Below are 24402 nucleotides of genomic sequence, written 5' to 3' on the forward strand. Positions count from 1 at the left end.
GCCCTCCATGTTGCTGGCTCATGTGTGTCAGCATCTTAAATCTGTTGAAACTTAAATTATCTGTGCCTGCTGATGCACTTACTGAGATATTAGTCAAACAGGATCTTGTGTGTGACATGGCTTGGTGGTTTGACATAATGATTAAAGTTCGATATGCATAGATTCATTCACAAGAGATGTTTTAAGTTTAGGAGGTTTATCGAGGTGGAAGTAGCTGCTATTGTATGTGTTAAATGTATTTACTTCTTAGTCATTATTTTCATAACCATTGTTGACTTTGAGTAAGTGCAACAACACTTTTTACTAATGTAGAATACAGCTTCTTCTTTGGTCCATCAATATTAAGTTACATATTAGCAAGACATGAATTATTTTCTGTTTCTATAAGAGAAAGCATAGTTTCCACTACTAAAGCTGTATAAAGAAATCATTTGAAATGTGGATTATTCACATTTTCTTGCTTGCCAAGGGTTAAATGAAAAGATAAATACAATTTTCATACCCATACACCTGTACGGACAAGATATACAACTTTAGTGAACTTGAAAGGAGCTGATGGGCATATACTGTCTTTTTTTTTACTTTAGGGAGAACCAGGCTTGTATAAGTAAAGCTGGAGTCAGCAGACTGTTACCAGGGGGAAAAGGTTGTCTATGTATGACATTGAAGAATTGTACTCCAAACCCTACAGCATTGTGTGCCTTATGAGTTTATTTTGCAGACAAACATACATTTTAAAATGTAAAATGTGTGCTTTTGGTGATGTTTCTCTCTGCTTTAAATCTTTCTGCTTAGGTAGGCTAATCAAATCCTGTTTCTCACCACCCACTTTGAATAATATCAGCCAATTCGTTTACCGTTTCACTTCAACCAGGACAATAGATTTGATGTGATAAGGCTCTACTGTACCTCCTAATTGGCTCGGTAGGCAGTCATCCTCCATTTGTGAGCTGGATTACTGGAGGGAGATTTGAATGGTAGGAGAGGCCTCTGGCGGTTTTTGTAATTATGGTATTAGCAATGGAGGACGTTAACTAAATGTGTTTTAAAGAGCGTCAAAGGGTGGATGGATGGGCTAAACAAACACATTACTTTATCATTGGAGGCTGCTGTTTGTGTACTGTGTGAAACTTAATGTCAACATCGACTTATTTAGACCGACGTAGGCGAGGTTACTTCACGTACCAATATAACATACTTTTTTGAACCCAAACACTTTTCTTTTCTTAAAGCCATCCAGGTACATGGTATTTCTAATACCAAGTACAACAGGTGGTCTCAGTCCAACGTTTGATATAAGATTGGTACCCTATCTTTACATTTTTGTCACAAAAGTCTATAAACACATTCTCAAAGTGTTTGTTTGACTACCTATTTATCAAACTATGATATCTATACTGTAACGGGCATTTCAAATAAATGTTTACATACCCACATTAGACCCAAAAAGTATTCAATAGTAGTGATTCATTCATTGGAACAATCCTTGCAGGGCTGTTATCATCACTTTGTCTTTACATTAAATTGTGTCAACAGCACAGAGCCATATTCATTTCGTAAGCTGGCTCTATTCTTCCCCATAAACAAAAAGTGGATTAACGCCTCATTACGATTGCCTGCTCTCTCTGGGTGCCTCTCTTTCTCTGTGTGTGAGAGTGTCCTCCTTTGAAGTCTGATCCCTAGTTTGTCTACGCCAGCTGTTTGTTTTAGTCATTGTGACATTAGAGGTGCTCCAATGCAGTAAGTGATTCTGGGAACAGGAAGTAGAGAGTAATGCAGTAAAGGCTGCATAACTCTCCCATCACTGCAGTACACGTTGCTGCAGCTGTGGGAGTATTCTCCTGCTGATCAACAAGGCCATGTGGATGACTCAGTGCACTGAAGCAACGCAAAATGTACACTTCTCTGTTACATAAAATAATTATTATCATTGCCTTATAGGCCTATGTCATACATCAAGACCACTTTGTGAAGAGAAACCAAATTAGTTTTCACTCATTGCACACTTGATGATGTTTTTCACATCCACAATTTTATGGAGTTATTTGATATTCCAAACAACTTTTAGTTGTTATTCCAGTCCAACATAACATCACCCTCAAGTGTTTTCTCAAAGTACCTTTGAGGTGTATCAACAGACTTCTGAAAGACTGGAAAAGCTCAGCTAATGTTGGATTTGTGCGTGTATTAAACCGCAATACTTTTTTTACGTACAACATTTTACTTGCAGTATTGAGTATTGAAATAGGTGTAATACCTACTGTGCATACTCTCTGTTACTTCTTTGATAAGGCAGTTTCAGATTTTTTTGTGTACGACATAACTGAGAACTTTTGCTTATTTAGAAACATTTTTTTAAATGTCTTTCTCACAGTAAGGTAAAGATTTGGTATCAAAACACATGTGTCACAGTGTCACTGCAATTGCTAGGTCAGATTTAGGCCTCTTAGATTGTAAAGGTGTAGCAAATAAACCGATAACTCAGTATATGAACTTACTAAAAATGTGGTCGCTGTGAGCTATTGATTACCCAGATAATGGCTAGTGTCTGTTTCCATTGCTCATTGTCTACTGGTGGCAGTATGCATGATTTTTCTCCAGCTTGTACAATGACCAAAGGTCCTGCAGGCTCAGTACTCTATGAACATTTAACCTCCCAGGATCAGTGGCTCGCTGCTGTGAGCTCCAAAGCGACCTGCGTCCTGTTGAAGCTGAGTGATTACTGTTGGTTGTCCGGCAGCTTAGTGACTCTACTACAGAGTAGTATCTCTGAGTGTGTCACTGTAGAGGATTATGAGAAATCACAGTGTGTTTGTGTGTTACAGATCAACATTTACTGAAAGCAACAGTAACCTCCCACACTTGAGAGTGTCACTTCATCACTAAGATAAATGTTGGATGCTGAGCACACTGTAAAAGTTCAACAACGTACTGTATGTGGGATTGATCTGGTGGGCTAAAACGTCATTTGCATCACATTATACTTGTTGTCTTTATTGCTATTTTGAGCTATTACCTTAGTAGATACAATCAGGTGTCAAACTAAATGACATCATGCCTGCAATTAATTTAGTTGGTTCAAAGCTAAGGTTTAAAATAATCCTAACACAAACTGGACAACTTGTCAACCACAGTTTTTTAAGTGCTACTGTTTGCTTTCTTCCTCAAGAAATAGTTAAAGCACATGACTGGTTCTGGATGGGTTAAATGAAAAGACACTATTTGTTATTGGTGAGCTTTAGAGGTATCTATAACTGTATTTTTGAACACTGTAGACAGCTAAACTCTGTCCCCTTTTCAAGTCATAATGCTAAGATAATCAACAAATATCCAACTTTACAATGTCTGGAAGTGATGTGATGAGTTTGCTTTAAGTTGAAACAACCATCAGACGTATTTTTTCCTGTATCTACAAATACTGTACTAAGCATCATCATGATGTAAAGTGTGTGTCATGCTCCAGCCAGCAGGGGATATCAGAGCTGCACCAAAGGAACATGACTCACCCAAATGATTACCAAAAGCCTAAAAACTGGGCTGATGATGCTGGAAAAAAAAGAAACGGGTAGCTCATAGCATTCAATAATTGTGTGATTGTGTTTCCACACCGATCTTTATTTTTTATTCAGACTGACTGCATTATTCTGGGATTTCTGTTATTTTGTATCTACGTTGATTATTTTGTCTTTATGTTCTTTGCTCAAGGTTGAAAGATAAGAAATAGTCAAAATAACAGCAAAGACCTGGTGTTTTTTTCAATCTTCCTTGGTCCAATGTCGTTGATTCCACACAGATGGCTACCGGTAATTACATTACATTACATGTCACTTGTTAGATGCTTTTATCCAAAGCGACTTACATACATACTGTGGACAATCCCAACAGGAGCAATTTGGGGTGAAGTGTCTCAGGGACACAACGACATGCTGACTGCAGTGGGACTCGAAGTTGCTATCCCCTGATTCGCAGTCCAGCACACTACCCACTGAGCCACAGCCGCCTATCATTCGACTCCCTTAAGTTAGCTTTTGACAAACTTGTACTGATACACTTCATCCTGAGCAACTGGTTTGTTTTTCTTTTAGCATAAAACCTCAAGCCATAACATATTTAGCCACATTGTTTTTTTCTTTCTGTGCACTTTCTGTGGACTTTTCCCATGTTTTATTTTATTCTTATTCATACTCCCAGTAAATTGTAAGTACAGTGCATTGCTGACGCTCCAAAATGCCAGGTTGCTTGTAGATTTCATTTTTTGGAATGTTTTAGTGACTAAATGAAGCTAAGTTGAAAATACATTGAATCATGGTATCCCTGTGTCCACACGGAGCCATTTTCTATTCTGTCAGTAATCCAGTTAAGTGGGAGTGGATGTACAGAGGGAAACGGATGCATTTAGATAATTACTACAAACATTGTTCATGGCCTGCCAATAAGATTGAAGCTTTCAAGAAATTGGGAAACTCTCTAGGGGCAGACATGTCTGTTTGATGTATGGGTTCCTGTCTGTAGGAAAGCCTGCGTTGGGTGTGTACAGCCTGAAGAGACAGATGAGTGATTTTTGTTTTTGTGGAACCACCAATGTTTCTCTGTTTAGATGGAAGTATGAACTCGTGGTTACAATAAGGGGAGAGCTGGCCCCATGGCAGCAGGTGGCAGAACAATAGTTATTTTGCTTTCATGTGTTGGGGTATTGATACAAATATCTAGAAACATTCGGTAATGAGATTCTAACACATCAGCTATTGTACATATTGCACATTTGGTTGAGGAAAGCTGTTCCACACTGTTGCTCAGTTGATATGAGACATAGATGTTCAAATCTCACTTTGTTTGCTCAAAAGACAATGTGATATTATTTAAAGGTTTCAGAAACAGACACTACACACACCCTGTGGTGAGATTGTTAATTCAACTGCAATGTCAAGAACTCACTTTAACACACACCATTTTTGCCATACCAGTTTTAGAGTTATTTTAAGGCAAAGTTCTGGCACGACTGCTCTTTGGATTGTAATTTTCATTTTGGCTAATTTGTAAGACTAGAAAACGGGCCAATGTATCTTTTTGTGTTACATTGAGGTTATACACAGCAGGTGCAATGTTTATTGTGTTTGATCATTGGCACTTAACACAAAGTACTGCTGAGCTGCGTGGGAATCTCATTTTTGCAGATATTTGGTAATAAACCAAAGTCTTGGACAAATTAATATGTTGACCTGACAATGATTATTGATACAAAAAAAAAAAAAAGTGAAGAAAGTGAAGGGATACTTCGCAGGCTTTGTATTGATGCACTTTGCGTGGTAAATGAACAATATTTGGCTTCCCTCTGTGTTGGCATTCTCCTAAGCTCATGTTTTCATTTGCCGTCAAAGTCTGCTGGATGATGCTTAACTCCTGCAGAGGACATTTCTTTTTAAAGAATCCTCTTCATCTCTGGAAACGTGATCAGGGAACACTGAAAATCTGTTGAGAAATAACAATCCATCTGATTATTGATGAGATATTTCAGTCTGGACAGAAGCATCGGACTCCTATCTTAAATGCTTCTCAAAGTAAAGAAAGTATTGTTTTGGTTAATCCTGAGTTCCCTTCATCTTGTGTCTCCTGAATTGTGTAGTCTTTGGTGATCTGTTCGGTTGCATCATCTCAACCTTGTTTACCAGCTCTGCTTCAGTGCCCCAAGTCCCCAGGGGGCAGACAGGACAGATAGTATATTCACATGCTTGGTTAACTGGTGAAACATTCAAATAAATGCATTTTCAATGTCACTCTTTTAAACTTTCATGTTCTGTACAGTATATGACTGCTGTGATCATTATTCAGAGGATTGGTATGGTTATTGTGGATTTTCATTTGTGGACCATTTTGTTTCAATCAGTGACTGTGGCCGGTTGTTTTCTTGAATTCTCACTTCAACTTTAACTCTGGGGAACAGCAATGTCAAAACAATGTTTGTTTAACACAGTGCAGTAGATTATGCCAATGTTTAACGCTTAAGGGACATTACATTACATTGCATTTAGCTGACATGTGTTTTGGCTTTGACAATTTCAGCTTTTAAAATGGCATATATTTGCAGCTTGATTTAAGAGAACAGCTCCTGTGCATTTGAGATAAAATTGTGCACATGACCTCAGTTTTCAACTTAATCCAGCAGTATTTTACAAGACAAAACAGTATAGGCATGTAAAACAAAGGTATGGACCATGTTATGCCTACAGTATGGTACCAGGGTCAGCGCTTAGACAAATAATAACAGAATGTGTCTCTGAAGTTGCTCTTGTCTTCGTGCCAGATCCTCTGTTCATGCTTATCAGTTTCTCCTCCATGCTCGTCATGTCTCTGGGACTCACTGGGGTTAAAGAGCAGCAGAAGCTTTAAGCCCCGCCTCCTCCAGCCTCACTTAACCTTCTGATTGGTCTGTGCTTTCCCTACTACACCACCAAAGGGCCTTCCCCCTCCACCTCAGCTCACCCAGTGGCTCTCTGTCGGTCTGTTTGAATTATTGTAACAGCTAACTGTCTCCCACTGCTCTCACTACAGTGCTGTTTATCAGAGATGAAAGGATTAGGTGAGAGGAGCGTTTGTTTTCACCACAGAGAAGAGAGGATGAGAGGAGGGCAGCAATGGAGATGAAGTAAGTGGAATGTTTGGGATTTAAAGAGGTAGAGGAGCATTTTAATAAGTGAGAAATAGATGGAAAAAGTATATAAGGAAAGAGAAAGTATCTGATTAAAGGAAGGGGGAAACTGTTCTGATGTTGTTTTGGGAAAGTCCCCATGCAGGGTACAGTGTTGATGCATTGTTTGTGCGTCAGTCAATTGACTACTGTTGCAGGAAACTATTATTATTAAAAGATGCGTCTGTTAATCCCGGTGATTACCCCGGAGGTCTTGCAAGCTACTAGAAATACAGGTTGGTTCACATGGTGTCAGGTGTTCACACACTGAGGAAAATCACTCTCAGCAGATGTTTTTCTCTGCAGGTGCATGTGCTGTACGCTTGAAAGAAAATATTTGCCTTACTCTCATTTCCTGTTCTTCATATTCTGTGACCTCAGTCTTAAGCCCAAGAAAAAGTTAAGTCAACTTATTACATAACCCAATGTTTGTCTGCAGGGCTTTGCAATGTCTACTAAACAATATATGGCCCCTTTGATGTGGTTAAAAAGTCCTATTTTATCCATTGCATATAATCAAAAAGTATATAATACATATTAGGAGAAAAATAAGACAACAATTAAAAGGCTGTGTATCAGCTGACTCTGCATCATTAACCTGTCAAGGCAATACGCATTGTTAACGGAGTTATCACATTGTAACACTGGTAACTTTTATACTACTAACAAATTACTGCATTACAGATTTTTTATTAAGCTATTAGCAAACTTAACAAACATGATGTGTCTCTTCTCCTCTCACCTGAGGCTCTGCACAGCTGCTATCTCTGCAGAAAATGTTCAAAGTTTCATGCTGTTCCCATCTAAACACAAAAGTAACAACATTTAAAAGCATACATCTAGATGAAAAGTGAATTTAAGAGATGCTGGGTCATACAGTAGAAAACCATTTGTTATTGCAATATGATTGAAACAACTATTCATAGATTTCAATTTTTTTTACCAAACGTAAAAAAAAGTCAACTACCGGTAAGTATTATTTGTATGTGAAAATGTCAGTAAATACTGTCTTCAGCCTCTTGAATGTAGAGATTCCCTGCTTTTTTAAATTGTTTTATATTATATCAACTGAATATCTCTGGGTTTTGGACACAACAAAATATCACCTGGGACAAACTGGGATAGAAGTTTTCCTCAATTTTTTACTTTTTAATCTAGAAATGTATCTGCAGATTAGTCAATAATAAATGAAATCTTTAGCTGCAGGTTTGTACATTTTTACCTTTATCTGCTAGTATAACTACATCAAGAACATAGAGGGATAAACGGTCAACAAAGCAAAAACAAAAACTATTTTCTATTGGTGCACTTTGTCAGGACTTTGAGACACAATGTTTTAGCTTGGTTAAATTCTGGTTGACAGATGTGCAGCATGGACAGTTTTCCAATGGCTCTCCACTAGCACATTTATAGGCCTTAATTAGAGGTCAGTTGACATGCATGCTCTAACTCACCCAGACAGGGCATCCTCTTATCTCGTGTCACCAGAAGGAACGGTCGGCAGATATATATCCCTGTGACGCAGTGATATTATGTCCTTATTCACTGGAAGAATCGCCTTTTTCTCTGAAACCATGCAAATTAAACCCAAGAAAGCCAAATAAATGGTAGGGAATTATTTTTCTCAACAGGAATGGCACACAATTCTCACAAAAAAATCAAAAGTTTTATGGTATTTTTTTCAAAGCTACCAAAACAGCCCCTCAGACAGTATTTATAACATCGCATTTGAGGTTTAAACCCCATTGATGAGTAGACTTTCATCGGAGGTTTTCAAAGATGCTGCTGTTAGTCTTTCAAATTGAGGGAGGGGGGGGGGGGGGGGGGATGTGGAGTTGAACGAGGGGATGTTCTGCCGCTGTAATCTCTCATCATCCTGTGCAGTGGTGCTTTATATTAGAATAAAGGCATGTAAAGCCCCTGATTCCCCTGAAAATGAAATCTGGAGAGCACAGAATATATACACAGTTTTTCATAAGGATGAATATAAAAATATTTAGCTGCAGGTGCTGCTATACCGCGACAGAATCAGAAGTAAGGAGAGCTCTGAATTAAAGTATTTTGTGAGGAAACTGTTGCAGAGTTGGTGAAATGGTGCGATTGCCACAGACATAAGCCTTCTAGACGGACATCTGGCTTTAGGTGCTGAGAGGATTTGAAAAACAATCAAGGCTAAAAACAAACATACTGCAGCTGTCATCTTGCGCATGAGTAATAATGAATATATGTTTTATTTTCTGTGTACAGTCAACACAGTGGTGTCAGGGTAGCATTCAGTCTCCTGATTATGGTGATTTCAGGTGTAGTGGACATTTTTGAGTTGCTGCCAGACTGAAAATGTAATGTCAGTCTTATCTTGTGGCCCCAGAATGCACTGTGGGCAGGCGTACAGTCAAGTGACGTATTGACATCCTACTTTATTTAGAGTACAGACACTTTCTCCACAGCATGTCAAATGTGATTAGAAAGAAATATAAATAATGTAAGCATAAGGACTTGAAGCAGCAGGAAGTGGCACATTTCCCTGACATTTCTGGTTAAAGAATATGCTAACAAAATAATATACACAATACTAGCTATTTCTATAAAAGGGCAATTAAAACAATCAAAAATGATTGAACTGTCACAAAAACAATTCGATCTCAATTTGCTGGTGTTAAAATGAAGTGGGATGCAGGAAAAGAGCAGCAATAAACCGTCCTGTCACTCTTTAAACATGGCAGCAACGCAATGAACCTGCATGTGACTGGACTCTTGAACTTCTGACCTAACAAACTAATAAGTTGTGTATTATATCATAAAACATTCAATAAAGAGCAGATGAAGTGAGAGAAACCAGCTGATCTCTATCAGTGCTGCCAAGCCAACACGTCATTATCATAATGAACATGTTACAGATCCACCGGTTTGACTTCAACCTGGTTGTTGACATTTAAAAGGCGGTCGTTCTGACTGGACAGTGTCATTATTGTGCAGTGTGACGTGGCTTTACAGTGTGTGTGAAAGTGACACGGTGAAACAGCTGAGGTCAGTGCTCTGGAAAGAGCTGTGTGACGGACACCAGAGGGAGACCCAGATTCACATACAGCCACACAGCCACTATGTGAACTAAAAGTAACCAAAAATAACTGCTGGAAAAACTGTTTCCTCTTCATACTGGTGAGTGGATACAAGCTGGTTTTATAATAACAGATTGCCCTAGATTTTTTACTTACTTAAAGTACAGTTTAACAATGGTTAACGTTGTGTAATCATTGTTAGAGGATAAGTAGAGAGAGCTGTTTTTTTAATCTGATCTGAGTCAGTTGGTATTACTGTTTTTCAGTGTTTAGAGCATCAGGGATTATTATGTGGGCGTGAATATTGAAAAAACAAAAATAAATGACAGGTTTACTCTTCAGTTTGTGTCAATATGTGTGTGGCCCTGAGCGATGAGTGTCTCTTTGGCTGTGGTGATGTAATGCTTCTGCTAGTCTCTATGACTTAAAGCCCCAGCTTTTCATTTGTATCCGTTCAGAACCCATGATTCCAAGGGGATGAATCCTAATGACTTTGGGGATCCCATGACCTTTCCATCTACACCGGAAGATTGAGATTTGTGGTTTTGATTGAAGTATCTCTGCCTCTCCCCCAGTATGAATAGTAATACCTTTGGTGATCTGTTGAAACTTCATGTAGAGCCATAGGCAGGTCACATTCGCTGTATAACTAGGGCAGTGCAGGGTGGTTTCAAACACACACTTTTTTGAAATGGCGCGATAGCTTGGCCCCGGAATATTTTGAGAACTGCCCATTAACGCTCATTCTTGAGATATGTGAGAAAGTGCTTGCTTAAAAGTTAGTTTTTGGCCATAACTTTCATTCCCATCAGCCATTTAGCAATAGTAAGTTAACACAGTGAGCAAGGTCATTATTATACATCACATTACATTACATGTCACTTGTTAGACACTTTTATCCAAAGCGACTTACATACTCAATACTCTGGGCAATCCCCACAGGAGCAATTTGAGGTGAAGTGTCTCAGGGAGACAACGACATGCTGACTGCAGTGGGGTTTGAACCTGTGTTCCCCTGATCCGAACACCAACGCACTATCCACTGGGCCACACGCCTCCCTTATCCCTTATACTTTGAATGTTGTAATTGTTTGCATGTTCGCATGCTACCATTAGCACTCAGCTAAAGAATATCATAACATATTTTATCCTGCTGCGTTTACAAACAGTAAAAAGCCTATCAGTCCGTTTGTAGGTCACAGCATGTTCCAGTCCTGTGTTTTGCTTTATAGTGGTTCATGATTTAGTTTACATTTAGATTGAAGACTAAGCTTTTAACAAATCAGAAACAAAGCGATGAAGCAATGAGATGTTTGTCATAGAAGCTGGTTCATGTGTTGATGTGAGTGTAGGAACAAAGTTTGCATTATCCAAATGAAGGCAGACTGTGACCACTCAATAAAGGTCGAGCTTTGGAGCATCTTGTTGGCTATGAAACAGTGTTTTAGTTTTTAGTTTAAAAGGGTTTGATGCTTAAGGCTGGTTATATTCAATTTATTTCCCAATGATGACGAATCCCATGGAAAGACTATCAAATGATAAATCCCCTCAATATGCGTTCAGCATTATCCTTAACTGCCATGCTTTTGAAATGGATTGAGCATGTCGTGCCTCTGCATGTCGTGCCTCTGCATGTTAATGAAACTGGCACACAAATGACTATCGGGATGTTTTCATTTTTCCTCCAGAGTTGCATAAGTTTCTTTTGTTCTGTTTTCCCACTGACTGACTCATAGTTTGGCAGAGGCAGAGATGAGATCATTGTACTGGCCTCAGAGCTGCCAGGCATAATAACATGTTTAAAACTGCTCTGTCAAGTTCAACTGCGATCAGAAGGTATACAATTTAAAAAGGATTTAAGTCCAATGTTTTCCGCTGTTGGATGGAGAAAAGGATTTCCTCAGCATGTAAAAATGTAATCCCAGCCACAGAAACAGATAACTCTTTAGAAATGTTGTTACATTAATTGTATTATTTAAAAATATGAGGGTTTAGATTTGTGTCATTGGTGTTACCCTTTTACTGATGATCACCTTGTACTTGCAATAAGAACTTAGGTTAAGTGGGTTAAGAGTTGTATATCTCGTTGTGTACTAAATACAAAAAAGTTCAAATTATTAATCCTTGTCTTCTAAAATCTACTTTTCCAACCAGTGGGAACAGCTGTGCATGATCACTTGACCTGATTCAAATATTGAAACGTGTAGATGTGGAGAGAAATTCAGACGGAACAGGACTAGTTTTGGTCATTTAATTGTACAACCAGACATTTTTTAAAGTGGTCATTTTGTTTGTTCGGACTCGTATCTCTTCTTCCTCCTCTGAGCCCCTCCACCATACTAATGTCACACAGTACATAGTGTGATTGCAATATGTAAAATAAAAAGTATTGGCTTGGTTTAGAAGCTTAGTGTGTTACTGCTGTCTGAAGATGAAAGCGTTTGTTTCAGTGATCTATTCCTATAGATGTATATAACGCTTTACAGAGTTCAGTTCATCGCACAGACAGCAGTGCATTGCAGGGATTTAGATCCATGTCTCTGATGTGTCTTCTGTGACCTTCATCTGTTCATCTTGTCTCCAAAAAAAAGGAAAGGAAATGAGTTTGACCTCAGTGTTTTGTCAAGAGAATAGATAGTAATAACAACATCCTCTATCATTAAGCCTTGACCTACTTTTGCTATGCCATTCATCAGAGTGACATGGTGAAAAGTGTGTGGGTATATGAAGGATGTATACATACATACACACATAAGAGAGCATTTGGTTTTCCCAGATTGTTATCACTCGGATCAAATCTTCACTTTCTGTGAAACTAACATTTCCTTAAACTTCATCTTTAATATTTTACCCTCCAACTTGTAGTTCGTATTCTCTTTCTCTACATGTACAGTGAGTCAGCAGCATACACCCCCCTCACAGAAATAGCCTTTTGATTCAACTCTTGGCCCAGGGGACCCAAATCTGCTGCCCCCCTTTATTCCCCTTATTTGTTAGATCACCTTCCATCAGCTAGTACTCGCTCACATACTCCTGATGCTGCACACGCTCGGCACTGCAGTGAGCCAGCATTTATTTGAGAGAGAGAGAGAGAGAGAGGGGGGGGGGGGGAGAGGAAGGTAGGAGGGAGATGAATGGATGAGACAGTCTGAGCCAAGAATGCAAGTGATGGGAGGAGGAGAGGAAGTGGAGAGGGAGAGTAAAAGAGGGAGGGGGAAGAGATGATGCAAAAAAACTGAAACGCAATCGGAATCATCCCTCCTCAACTTCGTGTGTGTGCACTCCCAAAAACACACGCAGGAGCACACATCCTGTTAGGCTGGTTGCTGCGACCTGGAGTAAAGCATGGTTTCATGTCAGCGCTGACGTGAAGGCATGTTCAGAGCCTGGAGACACATGGAGTCAGTGTTTCATTCTGCGTATTGGAGTGGATGACGCCTGTTGATCAGCGTTTGGATGCAGCACTGTAAGTCTTTCTGTCTAAAATGTCATGAGACAATTATTTTTTGAAAAGCTTGTGTTTCATGGTCATATACTTCCATATGAGATTCTACAGTCAAAAGGGAAAAATGTCAAGCTTTAAGTATGAAACTCTCTGATAGTGTTTGGGGTTTTTCATGTGCGTATGAGATCCAGAAGGCATTATTCCGCTTAGCTGGTGCATATCTGGTTATGTAAGAGCGAAGCGATGTGAGGCTGCTGCGACCTTCAGTGCACCGTCAGCTCAGGCTGCTTCTGTTGTGGCTGTCTGCAGGATTTAGGAATCTGACTTTTATTAATCCCTGCCATATCTCATGCTCTGTTCATTTGATTAATCTGGCCTCTGTGGAGCTGGTGAGTTATCAACATCCAGCCTAAGACCTGAGCTTATGTGTTTGTGCATGTCTGTGCTGGCATATATTGTCATTTAAATCCTCCCTTTCATATATGGATACCCATTAAAGTGGTTTTAGTTCCTTGGTTGGTGAAATGTGCTGAATTGTGATCATCTTTAAGAGGTTTTTGCTAAGTTATTGTTCTGCTGCTACAGCAACTCTGTTTTTAATTTGCAAGACAAGCTTTGCCAGGCTGAACTGAGATGCTCGACACATCACTATTTCTCAGCAGACAGCAAACGCACATTGGAAAGGTTGGTAATAACCTACTGATGGCATGATAGCTTTCTTATGACAGTAATTGTATCCACCGCTCTCCATTTTCAGGCTTATCGAAAAAACCACATTGTATTTACAGGCTTTCATATCTGCTTTCAGGGCGAGGAAAGAGAGGAGCAGGCTGGCATGAGAGAGGATTAAGAGAAGAGAGGAGAAGGAGAGCATGTACTGTAGAAAGAAGAACGTCCCTGAGGGTTTCCTCTCAGTGGCAGAGGTGGCCTGTTTCTGTGCCAGTCTTGAATGTGAAGAGACAATAAAAGCACTGACACACTTTCTGTGCCTAAGTTAGCTGCCAGATAACGTTACAGAGAAGCCAAACAAGCAAATACTGGAAGCAATAAGAGGGCGTTTCACAGGAAACTGTTCTGAAGAATCTGTATGGCATGTAAATATAATGTATAGTGGGTTTAAAGTGTTTATTTAGTAGATTCAGTGTTGAGTGCTGACCACGCAGAACCTTGCTTTCCCCTTTTTAATCAAATATGTATCACTCAAAGTGCCTTTTCAGACACAGCTCTGATTCTAGCTTCTCTCTGACTTTTTACTACTGCGTTTGTTCCAAACATGGTGGTCTAGAACCAAGTAAGATATATTCTGAATTGTTTATTTTTCTCAAATCCATGTACAATAGTTATGCCTTTTTATGTTACTAACAAGTAAGCATGTAATGATTATACTTTTCTCTCCCAACACCAATTCTGATTCAACTCAGATTATCTGATTCTAACGAGTACTGGTCCAATACCAGGCTCTTGTTCATCTCAAATCTAAAATGTGTGCTCTAGCAGCCAGTCATTATTGAATGAATGCATGTGATAGCTGAAACTTTTATTTATATATATATATGTATATACTAAGAAACTATCGTTGATCAGTCACGCCAGGCAGTTGCCTGATCGTCAATTGACCACCGTGCTGATTTCATGATAGAAAGTATGATTTTGAAGGTGTCCTGTTAACAGTCTTACAGACGATTCTTTTATGAGAGTGGTTTATGATAAATGCTTGTTGGGCTGCAGGTGATTTTTATGTTGGCAGCAATACTAAGTGGCTGCAGCGCTAACAAGAGTTCACTATGGATGCAGACCTTGTGGGTCATGAACCAAACATTTTAGGAACAACGGTCATTCTCTGTCAAAATTAAACAATACTGTGAATGTTGTGATCATAAGCGCTTGCAGACATTTTATTTTGAAGCCCTGACCTTAGCTTGACCTCCCACCCTCTTTACATCACAACCTCCCAGATGTTGCATCTGCTCCCAGGCTGTTAGTCCCAATGAATGAATGAAAAGACAAAAAGAGATTACATGGAGATGCGTTTAATCTACTGAACAGCAGTATGGTGTTAGTGACCTCCTGATTGAGTGGATGCAACACCATCTCTCAATACAATCTTTAATTGTTCTGTTTATGAGTTTGAGTTGAAGCCAGTAGCCACATGTGTTGATTGGTGCGTCTGTTTGTGCATTCGGCATTTCCTCTCTCAGTGAGGGGAGGGAAGGAAGAAGGCTTTTTGTTTTAAACTTTGATCTTTACCACCCACAGATTTCCACCCTCCATGGGCTGTGTGTTTGATCATACGTGGTGTCTTTAGCTTTGTCCTCACTGTGTCTCATCCTCCCTCTGTGTCTCTCTGCAGGGAGCTGGGTAAGAGGAAGAAGGACTTGTATGTCAGAGTTGTAGGATGGCCAGTGAAGCCTCCACTCTTCCCAGTCCTGTTGTCCGCCAGATCGACAAGCAGTTCTTGATCTGCAGCATATGTCTGGACCGCTACGAAAACCCCAAAGTACTGCCCTGCCTACACACCTTCTGTGAGAGGTGAGTGTTGTTAACATATGTTGTGTTTTATGTATTTATCCTGTGAATTGTATTAACTGAAGAGGAATATGTGGGCAAACACAACTTATCAGATCTCAAATTCAAATGTACAAAGTTCTTCGAGAGAAGGATGCTTCACAGTACATTGGAGATGCAGAAAGCAATACTCCTCATCAATAGGACTTTTGTCAATCTGAGTATTGTTTCAGATGAGAGGCATCTTTTCTGTTAACTTGTGTGTGTTGGTGCCATCCTCTGACAAGCAGCCTTTGTTTCTGATACAAAAGAGAAACTGTGGACTGTCTGTCCATTTTACTCTGGTTGCTTCTAAAGAGTCATTACGCTGTCAGATTGGACAACATAGAAATCCTCTTCTGGTACATCTACTTCACAAATATATTGCTGTGGTATAAGTTCACTTTTCTGAACTACTGTAGTTTTAGGAGGAACAGTAGAATACCTCACATTTTAATAAAAAATAACACAATGAAAACGTTTTTTTCTGTAAAGTGTTGTCCATCTTTTGATGGCATTTATTTTTCACATATCTGCCAGATAGCAGCTACCTAAAACTTTATGTAAACATATTATTATATATTATCTTATGGCACCTTACGATGTTTAAAGTGTAATATAATATTGTAAATTCTTAATGGCATAAAAGCATTACTGCTCTGACCGGAAGCTTCCTTGGCTATAATGTACTTCTGACCACATAAAACAGGATGCTAGGTGTGGTCTGTGCACTTATGACCCTTGGCTCACTAATGTATTGCTGCTCTACCTTTTTTTTTATTAGATCTCTAATAATAGCAGTGGTGATGTTGCATTATATTGGAGGTGTTCCTAATGTTTTTCCTCATGTACATAAAGGAAGAGGAGACAATATACAAAGCATCTCAATATAATCCTGTCCAACACAACACCTTCTCTGACAGTGTCCACATATCACACACATAATATAAAGCTGTGCAAGCGGAATAGTTAATGTATTGTATTGCCGATTCTACAAGTACAGATGATAAAAGTAACTCAAGTTGTATATAAGTAAATAACTTTAGCAATTTAGTAGATAACTAAACTTATCCTCACCCTTTCCTCCTCCAGGTGTCTGCAGAATTACATCCCGGCCCACAGCCTCACTCTGTCGTGCCCCGTGTGCCGCCAGACCTCCATCCTGCCGGAGAAAGGTGTGGCGGCATTACAGAATAACTTCTTCATCACCAACCTGATGGACGTGCTGCAGCGAGCGCCGGACAGCTGCAGCCAGGAGGCCGCGGCTCTCAACGACATCACCACTGTGGCTGCTGCACAACTGCTCTCCTGCCCCAACCATGGAGGCAACGTAAGACTCACACACACATTAGCTTGGTCTGCCTCTTTCTGTATTTTCATTTGACCTCTTCTCTGTCACACACATCACCAAAGTTATCAGAATTCATCTTGAAGGGCCCATTAGTATGTGCACCAAATGTCATTGAAATTTATCTTGTACTTGTTACGATATTTCAATCTACTGTAGAACAAAGTGGTGATCCAACCATTATTGCCATCAACCAAACTACAGGTGTAGCTTAAAGTGTTATATAACATATTTAAGTCCAACCTCTACTTTTTTCCTGCTGATTAGGTCATGGAGTTTTACTGTCCGCCTTGTGAGACGGCCATGTGTCAGGAGTGTACGAGTGGGGAACATGGAGAACACCCAACCGTACCTCTTAAAGACGTGGTGGAGCAACACAAGGCATCATTACAGGACCAGCTAAACTCCGTCAAGAAGAGGTACAACAGCAGCAATATGAAGAGAAACTGCCCAACAAACTGTACCGCAATGGCTCAAATGAAATAAAAACATTTGTCTTTTATGTTCTTGCTCTGTCATGTGACTGTTGGCTCATTGTATGAATGTCTCCTCATTCCTCCGGTTCCTCGGTTGCTCACAGGTTGCCAGAGATCGACTCCGCACTGCAGATGCTGTCAGAGATCCTGCAGCAGCTGACCAATCAAAAGAGTTCTATTGAGGACAACATCCATACTACCTTTGATGAGTTGCAGAAGACTCTGAATGTCCGCAAGAGCGTTTTACTGATGGAGCTGGAGGTCAACTACGGCCTCAAGCAGAAGGTACAACTAAAAAGCTTTTATTTAGTTCACACATACATAACGTTTCCATAACGAGTTGTGCTCGGTTGTTTGGTTTAGACTTTTGGCTGGAATCATAAATTGTTCTTTAATCAACCTGAAGCACATATCAGTCATTTTCTAACTGAATACCTAACCCACGAAATGAATATGTATATCAATTACTCACACTGTGTAACCCTAAATGCCTGAAGAAAAAAAGTGTTTTTCTCGCATAAGTTGTGACCACATTACTGTATACATATGACTTGATTAAACTGCATCTGCTGTGGGAACATTTTAATCAGATGTTTCAATATAGTTTAGATGTGTCCTTAAACACGGCACCAATTGACCTCAATTTATTAAGACTTTGTTCTGTTTTTTTTATGCCAGAAAAAAAAAAAGTGCTTTAATAAGTCAAGGTATCACAGGGGAGTGACTTTTATACAAATGGTCATCTTAGTGGTCGATTCCATTTTAAAGGGGCTGTATTCATATTTATTCTTATACAAAGTTATTGAAGTATTCGACAAAAGGAAAAATAAACGATTAAAAGTAACAATGACCTAATTTATCATCTATATTTGGAAAGTATTCAGCCTATCACAGGCTGCTCATCAGGCTGGTGTCGCTGGGCTCAGCTGGTCTGATAAGAGATTAGCAAGGCGAAGGAAGGGGGGACCGGGTGGGCTGGTGCACCACCCCACCCTGGACCACCAATCAACAGTCTGGCTAAGAGCCTGCTGTCTCCCCCTCAGGGAGCTACATCTCATTGGTAGCTAATGATTTACAATTCACAGAGTGGAGTGCCAACTAACAGTGGAGCCCAGGGGAAAGTCAGATATGTGACGTAGCTTGTTCTGTTGTTGCTGCTAGCTACTGTAGATGGAGCCAGCGCACTGTATCTACACTTTGGGTGTGTCATGTGCAGTGAGGGAACACTTTAAAGCTCAGAGAGTGAGTAAGCATAAAGGGAAAGCGATACTAGAGGGTGCTTTGAAGAAACATTTTCCTTTAATGTGACATTTATGGTTTAATGGCTTCTTTTGTGGAAGAAGAAGAGCAGTGTGATGGTCAGATGCTGGTGAGTTTGTCTTAACCTAATAACCTCTTTTTTAACATTGCAAGTAAAGCATACTTAAAGATTCAATGATCTGAATGTGAGTTTTTAGCTTTTTTTATTAGCTGAAGTGGTACCACTTTAAGAAATGCCCCTTTATCATGAGTCATGATGATGTAATGCAATAATTACTGCAGTATGTATCACATTCCTATTGTTAGGAAAATACAATCAAGCATCTGTTTCTGTGATAAAGTAACACTTAATGGATCGTCAATGAATAAGTAACCTTGTACATTATTAAGTGTATCAACAACAAACAGTGGATTAACAGATAAGCAGAACAAGTCAACACAGTATGACAGAGCCATATCTGAAATGTATTTATTTGTTTTTATAGTTGATAATGCTAGGTGTTAGTAAGGTATGTTCAAGTCAACATTAAACCGAATTAAGACAAGATCCTAACCCTTTGTTAATGAAAAGGTATGCAGTATGCTTTATTTTCATGCAGTTGTTGATCTCTGAGGGGAATTCTGCTTTCTCTTATGTACTGGATTTAACCCTTTTTATATGTGTTTACTGCACTTGTGTTTTTCATGGGAGTGATCACTATCTCTAGCTAACTCTGCTGCCCCCTGGTGTGTGTATTAGGTGCTCCAAGCCCAGCTGGACACTCTGCTGCAGGGCCAGGACGGCATCAACAGCAGCTGTAACTTCACGGAGCAGGCGCTGAGCCACGGCACCGAGGCCGAGGTGCTGCTGGTGAAGAAGCAGATGAGCGAGCGTCTCGTGGAGCTGGCCAGCCAGGAGCTTCCCCTGCAGCCCGGGGAGAACGACCAGCTGGACTTCATCGTGGAGACGGATGGGCTAAAGAAGTCCATCCACAACATGGGCACCATTTTGACGACAAATGCAGTGGCCTCTGAGACTGTGGCGACAGGTGAAGGGTTACGCCACTGTGTTGTAGACGTCCCCACCTCCATCACCATCACCACTAAGGACAAAGACGGAGAGCTGTGTAAGATGGGCAACGCCGTCATCACTGCTGAAATGTCCTCAGCTGATGGAAGCAAAGGTGAAGGGGAGATACTGGACAACAAAAATGGCACTTATGAGTACCTGTTCTCAGCCCCTAAAGAGGGGACTTTTAATCTATCACTGCGTTTGTACGACCAACACATTAAAGGGAGCCCCTTTAAAATAAAGGCCACCAAATCCATTGATGTATCGCAAAGTTCAGACAGCATGAAGAAGAGGCTGAAGTCTCCGGGCAGCAGCCACATCAAGCAGAAGGCCATCAAGAGGCCGGCCAGTATGTACAGCACGGGGCGGAGGAAAGAAAACCCCATCGAGGACGACCTCATCTTCAGAATAGGTAGGGATGCTGACAGAAGATAAGATGTGTTTCTGTCAAAAACACACTTACTAATACATATCATGTTTTTACAGGCACAAAAGGAAGAAACAAAGGGGAGTTCACTAACCTGCAGGGAGTGTCTACCTCTGCTCTGGGGAGGGTGCTGATAGCAGACAGCAACAACCAGTGTGTGCAGGTAAGATGCTGCTCTCGGCCTACTGGTTTAGCGGTATGTGTGTATGGAGAGGTTATGGTGGAGAACACCAACTTAACAACTTCTTCAGTTACCTTAAATGCTGCCTATGCATTTTTCCATCTCTATGAAAATATACTGTTAAAGTACTAAACACCAAATGATTGCATTTAGAACATTCATTTTAAAATCTTAAATGTGTTTTTTTTTGTGAGGCAGATTTTCACAAATGACGGCCAGTTCAAAAGTCGTTTTGGTATCCGCGGCCGGACTCCGGGTCAACTGCAGCGACCGACAGGAGTGGCCATCCACCCGAACGGTGACATCATCATCGCAGACTACGACAACAAATGGGTCAGCATCTTTTCAAGTGAAGGCAAGTTTAAGGTAAGTCAAGATCTAAAGTGTGATCTTAACTTGATAACAAGACAGGGGCCAAAGACTATAATCTGATCTCATATACAGATAAAAGATTAATTAATATGGCGTAAATGTTTTAATTTTCTTCTTATCGTTAAAGCAGGCTTGTAATAGCAACATATAAGTTACTTCTATATTCCTTTATTTTTATTTTGGGGATTTATAAAAAAAAAGTTTTTAAAGAGTTGTGAGGATAATACTCCCATTAAAACATACTGGCATTAATAAACAGTTACATTTACCTTGCCCATACCTCCTGAAATGTGCTATCAGGAACTAGTCAATTAAAAACCTCTAACAGGAAGCCTTTGACTCCTTCAGAGCAAGATTGGCTCGGGGAAGCTGATGGGCCCTAAAGGCGTGTCGGTGGACAGGAACGGTCACATCATCGTGGTCGACAACAAGGCCTGCTGCATCTTCATCTTTCAGGTCAACGGCAAGCTGGTCACAAAGTTCGGTAACCGTGGCAATGGTGACCGGCAGTTTGCAGGTACACTCAACGGTAATATGTGCACTGCCCCGCTCACAGTCTTTCTCCAACCAGCTCACACCTGCATGTGGAATGAAGAAGAATGCCGCACCAGGAACCATAAAGTACCCATTAAACTCTGACTTCTGAGGTTTTTATTTTTCAATAAAAAGATAAAACCGGGAAAAGAATACCTATAATCTGTATTAACAACACGTGAAAAACTTAAATGGTCATTTTAAAAAAAGTATTTTGTATCTATCATCATTGAATTCATTTGGCTACTTACTAATTTTCATGTCCATTTCTAAAACCGTACCACCACTATTTGATTTTGTAAAACGACACTTGCCTGAATTTTGTTTGTCTTTTTTTGTTAAGGGCCACACTTTGCTGCTGTCAACAATAAAAATGAAATCATTGTGACAGATTTCCACAACCACTCAGTCAAGGTCAGTGCGATTCTAGAACTGTGAAAGTGTATTACAAGCAAACAACATGTTCTGCTATAAAAAAACAAACAGTCCTTTTGTTAATACTAGGAATAATGTTGGAACATTTTTTTATTTTGCTCTTCAATTGTAGTTATTTCTCCCTTAACATCTTTCTTTATTTGATGTTTTACTGTTTTTGTTGTTTTTTTCATTGGCATCATTGTTAAAAATATATATATTCTAAGGTCTCTATACTATCAACCCTTGAAATTCCAAATGTAGGTGTTCAACACTGAAGGAGAGTTCTTGCTGAAGTTTGGTTCTAATGGTGAGGGCAACGGCCAGTTCAACGCGCCCACAGGAGTGGCAGTGGATGTCAACGGAAACATCATCGTGGCAGACTGGGGCAACAGCAGGATACAGGTCAGTCCAAAAAAGCTCACCTGAACAACTCTTAAGAAAATACAAGTAATAGTAAACCTAAAACCCACTGCTGCATTCACATCCTGAATTTCAGTATGTCTTCATAGTTAGTTTATATTCACTGAGTCAAAAATTATAATAATCTGTTATTCAAGTGCCATGACGTCTTCTAGCTCACATACAAATGTAGGTAAAATATACACATACTGTAAGTACGTGAAACTTTTTTCCAAATTCAATCATTTTCAAATTTCGAACAACCACTTCAGCCAATTTGAATCATCATTTTTGTCTTCATTAAACTATCCATTTGATAAAATATTAGTATTTTCCACTATAAAATAGATTAAAAACAAAACAAAGTAAGACTAATCGTTTCTTGATAACGCATTGGGGAAAATAAACCCTTTTCCTAAGCAGTGTAAAACATTTTACTCTAAACTGTGATTAAAATAGAAGTTATTATGTTAAAATGTATGCTATTCCAAATGCCATTAAGAAGATACCACAGGGTTTACCTTTCTCTCTCTCTCTCTCTCTCTCTCTCTCTCTCTCTCTCTCTCTCTCTCTCTCTCTCTCTCTCTCTCTCTCTCTCTCTCTCAGGTGTTTGACGGCAGCGGTTCCTTCCTGTCTTACATCAACACCTCAGCCGACCCTCTGTACGGTCCTCAGGGACTCGCTCTCACCTCTGATGGACATGTTGTGGTTGCAGATTCGGGGAACCACTGCTTCAAAGTCTACCGCTACCTGCAGTAGCCTTCCTTTCTCAGCGCACAAAACTGTACAGTGTACATAAACACACAGGCACTCATTCGTGTGGAGCGACCGGCAGATTTGCACTTACCCATTCATCTCTGAATCATGCTGTCGTTGTGCCATCTGTGTGACGTGACATCCTGTTTGACCTCCAATGCTGAAGAAACATAATTGTTTGTGAGAGGATCCAAAATATTCACAGATGTCTGCTACTGATTGATGCTTTGAGGGGTCATCCATAATCTTTTTCACATTCCATCTTCATAAAGATACCACATTTTAGTATTTTATGTTAGACCTTTGATTTGCTGTGATATGGCAGAAAAACTGGAAAATAATGCAATTGCACTCAGTCTTAAACATACTGGTTGGACACTGTGTTTAGTACAATTGAAATTAAAGTAAATGTGTATTTTAGTCATCAGAAAATGGGAATTTTATTTATAGTGGTGTTCTGTCTAATGCTCTTAACAGTCCTCACATTTTGCCTGTTAGCTATAAAGGAGAAATATTTCACCTACTGTAGGTAGAAGGGTATTTAAAGCATGATTAGACATCGTTGAGCATGCTGCTTTTAATAATAAACACCAGAAGAGCTAATGTGCACAATATATTCATATGTTTCAAGCTGGCAACACAATCACCTAAACAAACTTTGAGTGGAATCATTGTTTCAATTGTAATACTTTATTGATGTGTGAAAATTAAGTCAATGTAATTTGTCATCACTTAAAACACACGTGTGGTTATTACAGTATGCTGGTAACAAAGACACATACAGTACTATAGTGTGTTTGTGTGATTGTGTTGTGATCAGTTAAGGTATAAAACAAAAGCCACTTGACATATTGACTTACAAATATGCTGTGATTATGTGCAAACATCATTTTGTTTATTGCGGAATTTGAGTAAATAACAAAACATGTTTAGATAGACTCAGTCCTCAGATGTATCAATGTAAAGGTTTGCTCATCATGTTGCAATAGGCAGCTTTAATTAAACATCAAAACATCATTAAGCAGGGCTGCGATCATCTCACTCCTATCCATGTTCTCTCATGTCTTACAAACATTTCTAAAACCACTAACATGTTGTAGTAAAAACAATTTGATCCTCAAAAAAGGATGCAATATGTATTCCAACAGTTTTGGTGTATGTTGTACAAAATGCACTGTGCTCCTATAGCCCTAGCACGGTTTTCAGTACTTGTTATCCTGAATTTGGTCATCCATTTTCTACAAAATCCTGTTAAATTATTTGTTGTCATTTTGTCTTGTTTTTATTTGTAATGCCAAATGGAATTAAAGTGCCCATAAGAAATAATATTGTGTTTGATGTTTTTTGTTGTGTATACTACTGTATCTGTAAGGGCAGGAATGACAGTTGTATTTATTTTTCATCTTAAAAGTTGCAGTAAATGTCTTGGCATACAAATACATTTTACA

At 39.5% G+C, this 24402-nt stretch overlaps 1 protein-coding gene across 4 annotated transcripts; it reads left to right on the forward strand.

Annotated features, from left to right (window-relative positions):
- The first annotated feature begins 6487 nt into the window (after window positions 1–6487).
- trim2a (tripartite motif containing 2a) lies at window positions 6488–24280 on the forward strand. 4 transcript variants are annotated; one of them, XM_079687746.1, is made up of 12 exons: window positions 6488–6643; window positions 15540–15718; window positions 16826–17063; window positions 17349–17500; window positions 17662–17842; window positions 19557–20280; window positions 20355–20458; window positions 20675–20842; window positions 21197–21377; window positions 21726–21796; window positions 22061–22201; window positions 22805–24280. In XM_079687746.1, exons 2-12 carry the CDS (start codon window positions 15585–15587, stop codon window positions 22955–22957), a joined length of 2247 nt encoding a protein of 748 aa, XP_079543872.1. In that variant the 5' UTR covers window positions 6488–6643; window positions 15540–15584; the 3' UTR covers window positions 22958–24280. The 4 variants fall into 4 exon arrangements, with proteins under 4 accessions (XP_079543872.1, XP_079543875.1, XP_079543874.1 ...); XM_079687749.1 differs by having other exon boundaries at window positions 21197–21365; XM_079687748.1 differs by lacking the exon at window positions 6488–6643 and adding an exon at window positions 9703–9844.
- Window positions 24281–24402: the final 122 nt, after the last annotated feature.

This window comes from Notothenia rossii (assembly GCF_949606895.1).
Source record: "Notothenia rossii genome assembly, chromosome: 1".
Taxonomy (NCBI): domain Eukaryota; kingdom Metazoa; phylum Chordata; class Actinopteri; order Perciformes; family Nototheniidae; genus Notothenia; species Notothenia rossii.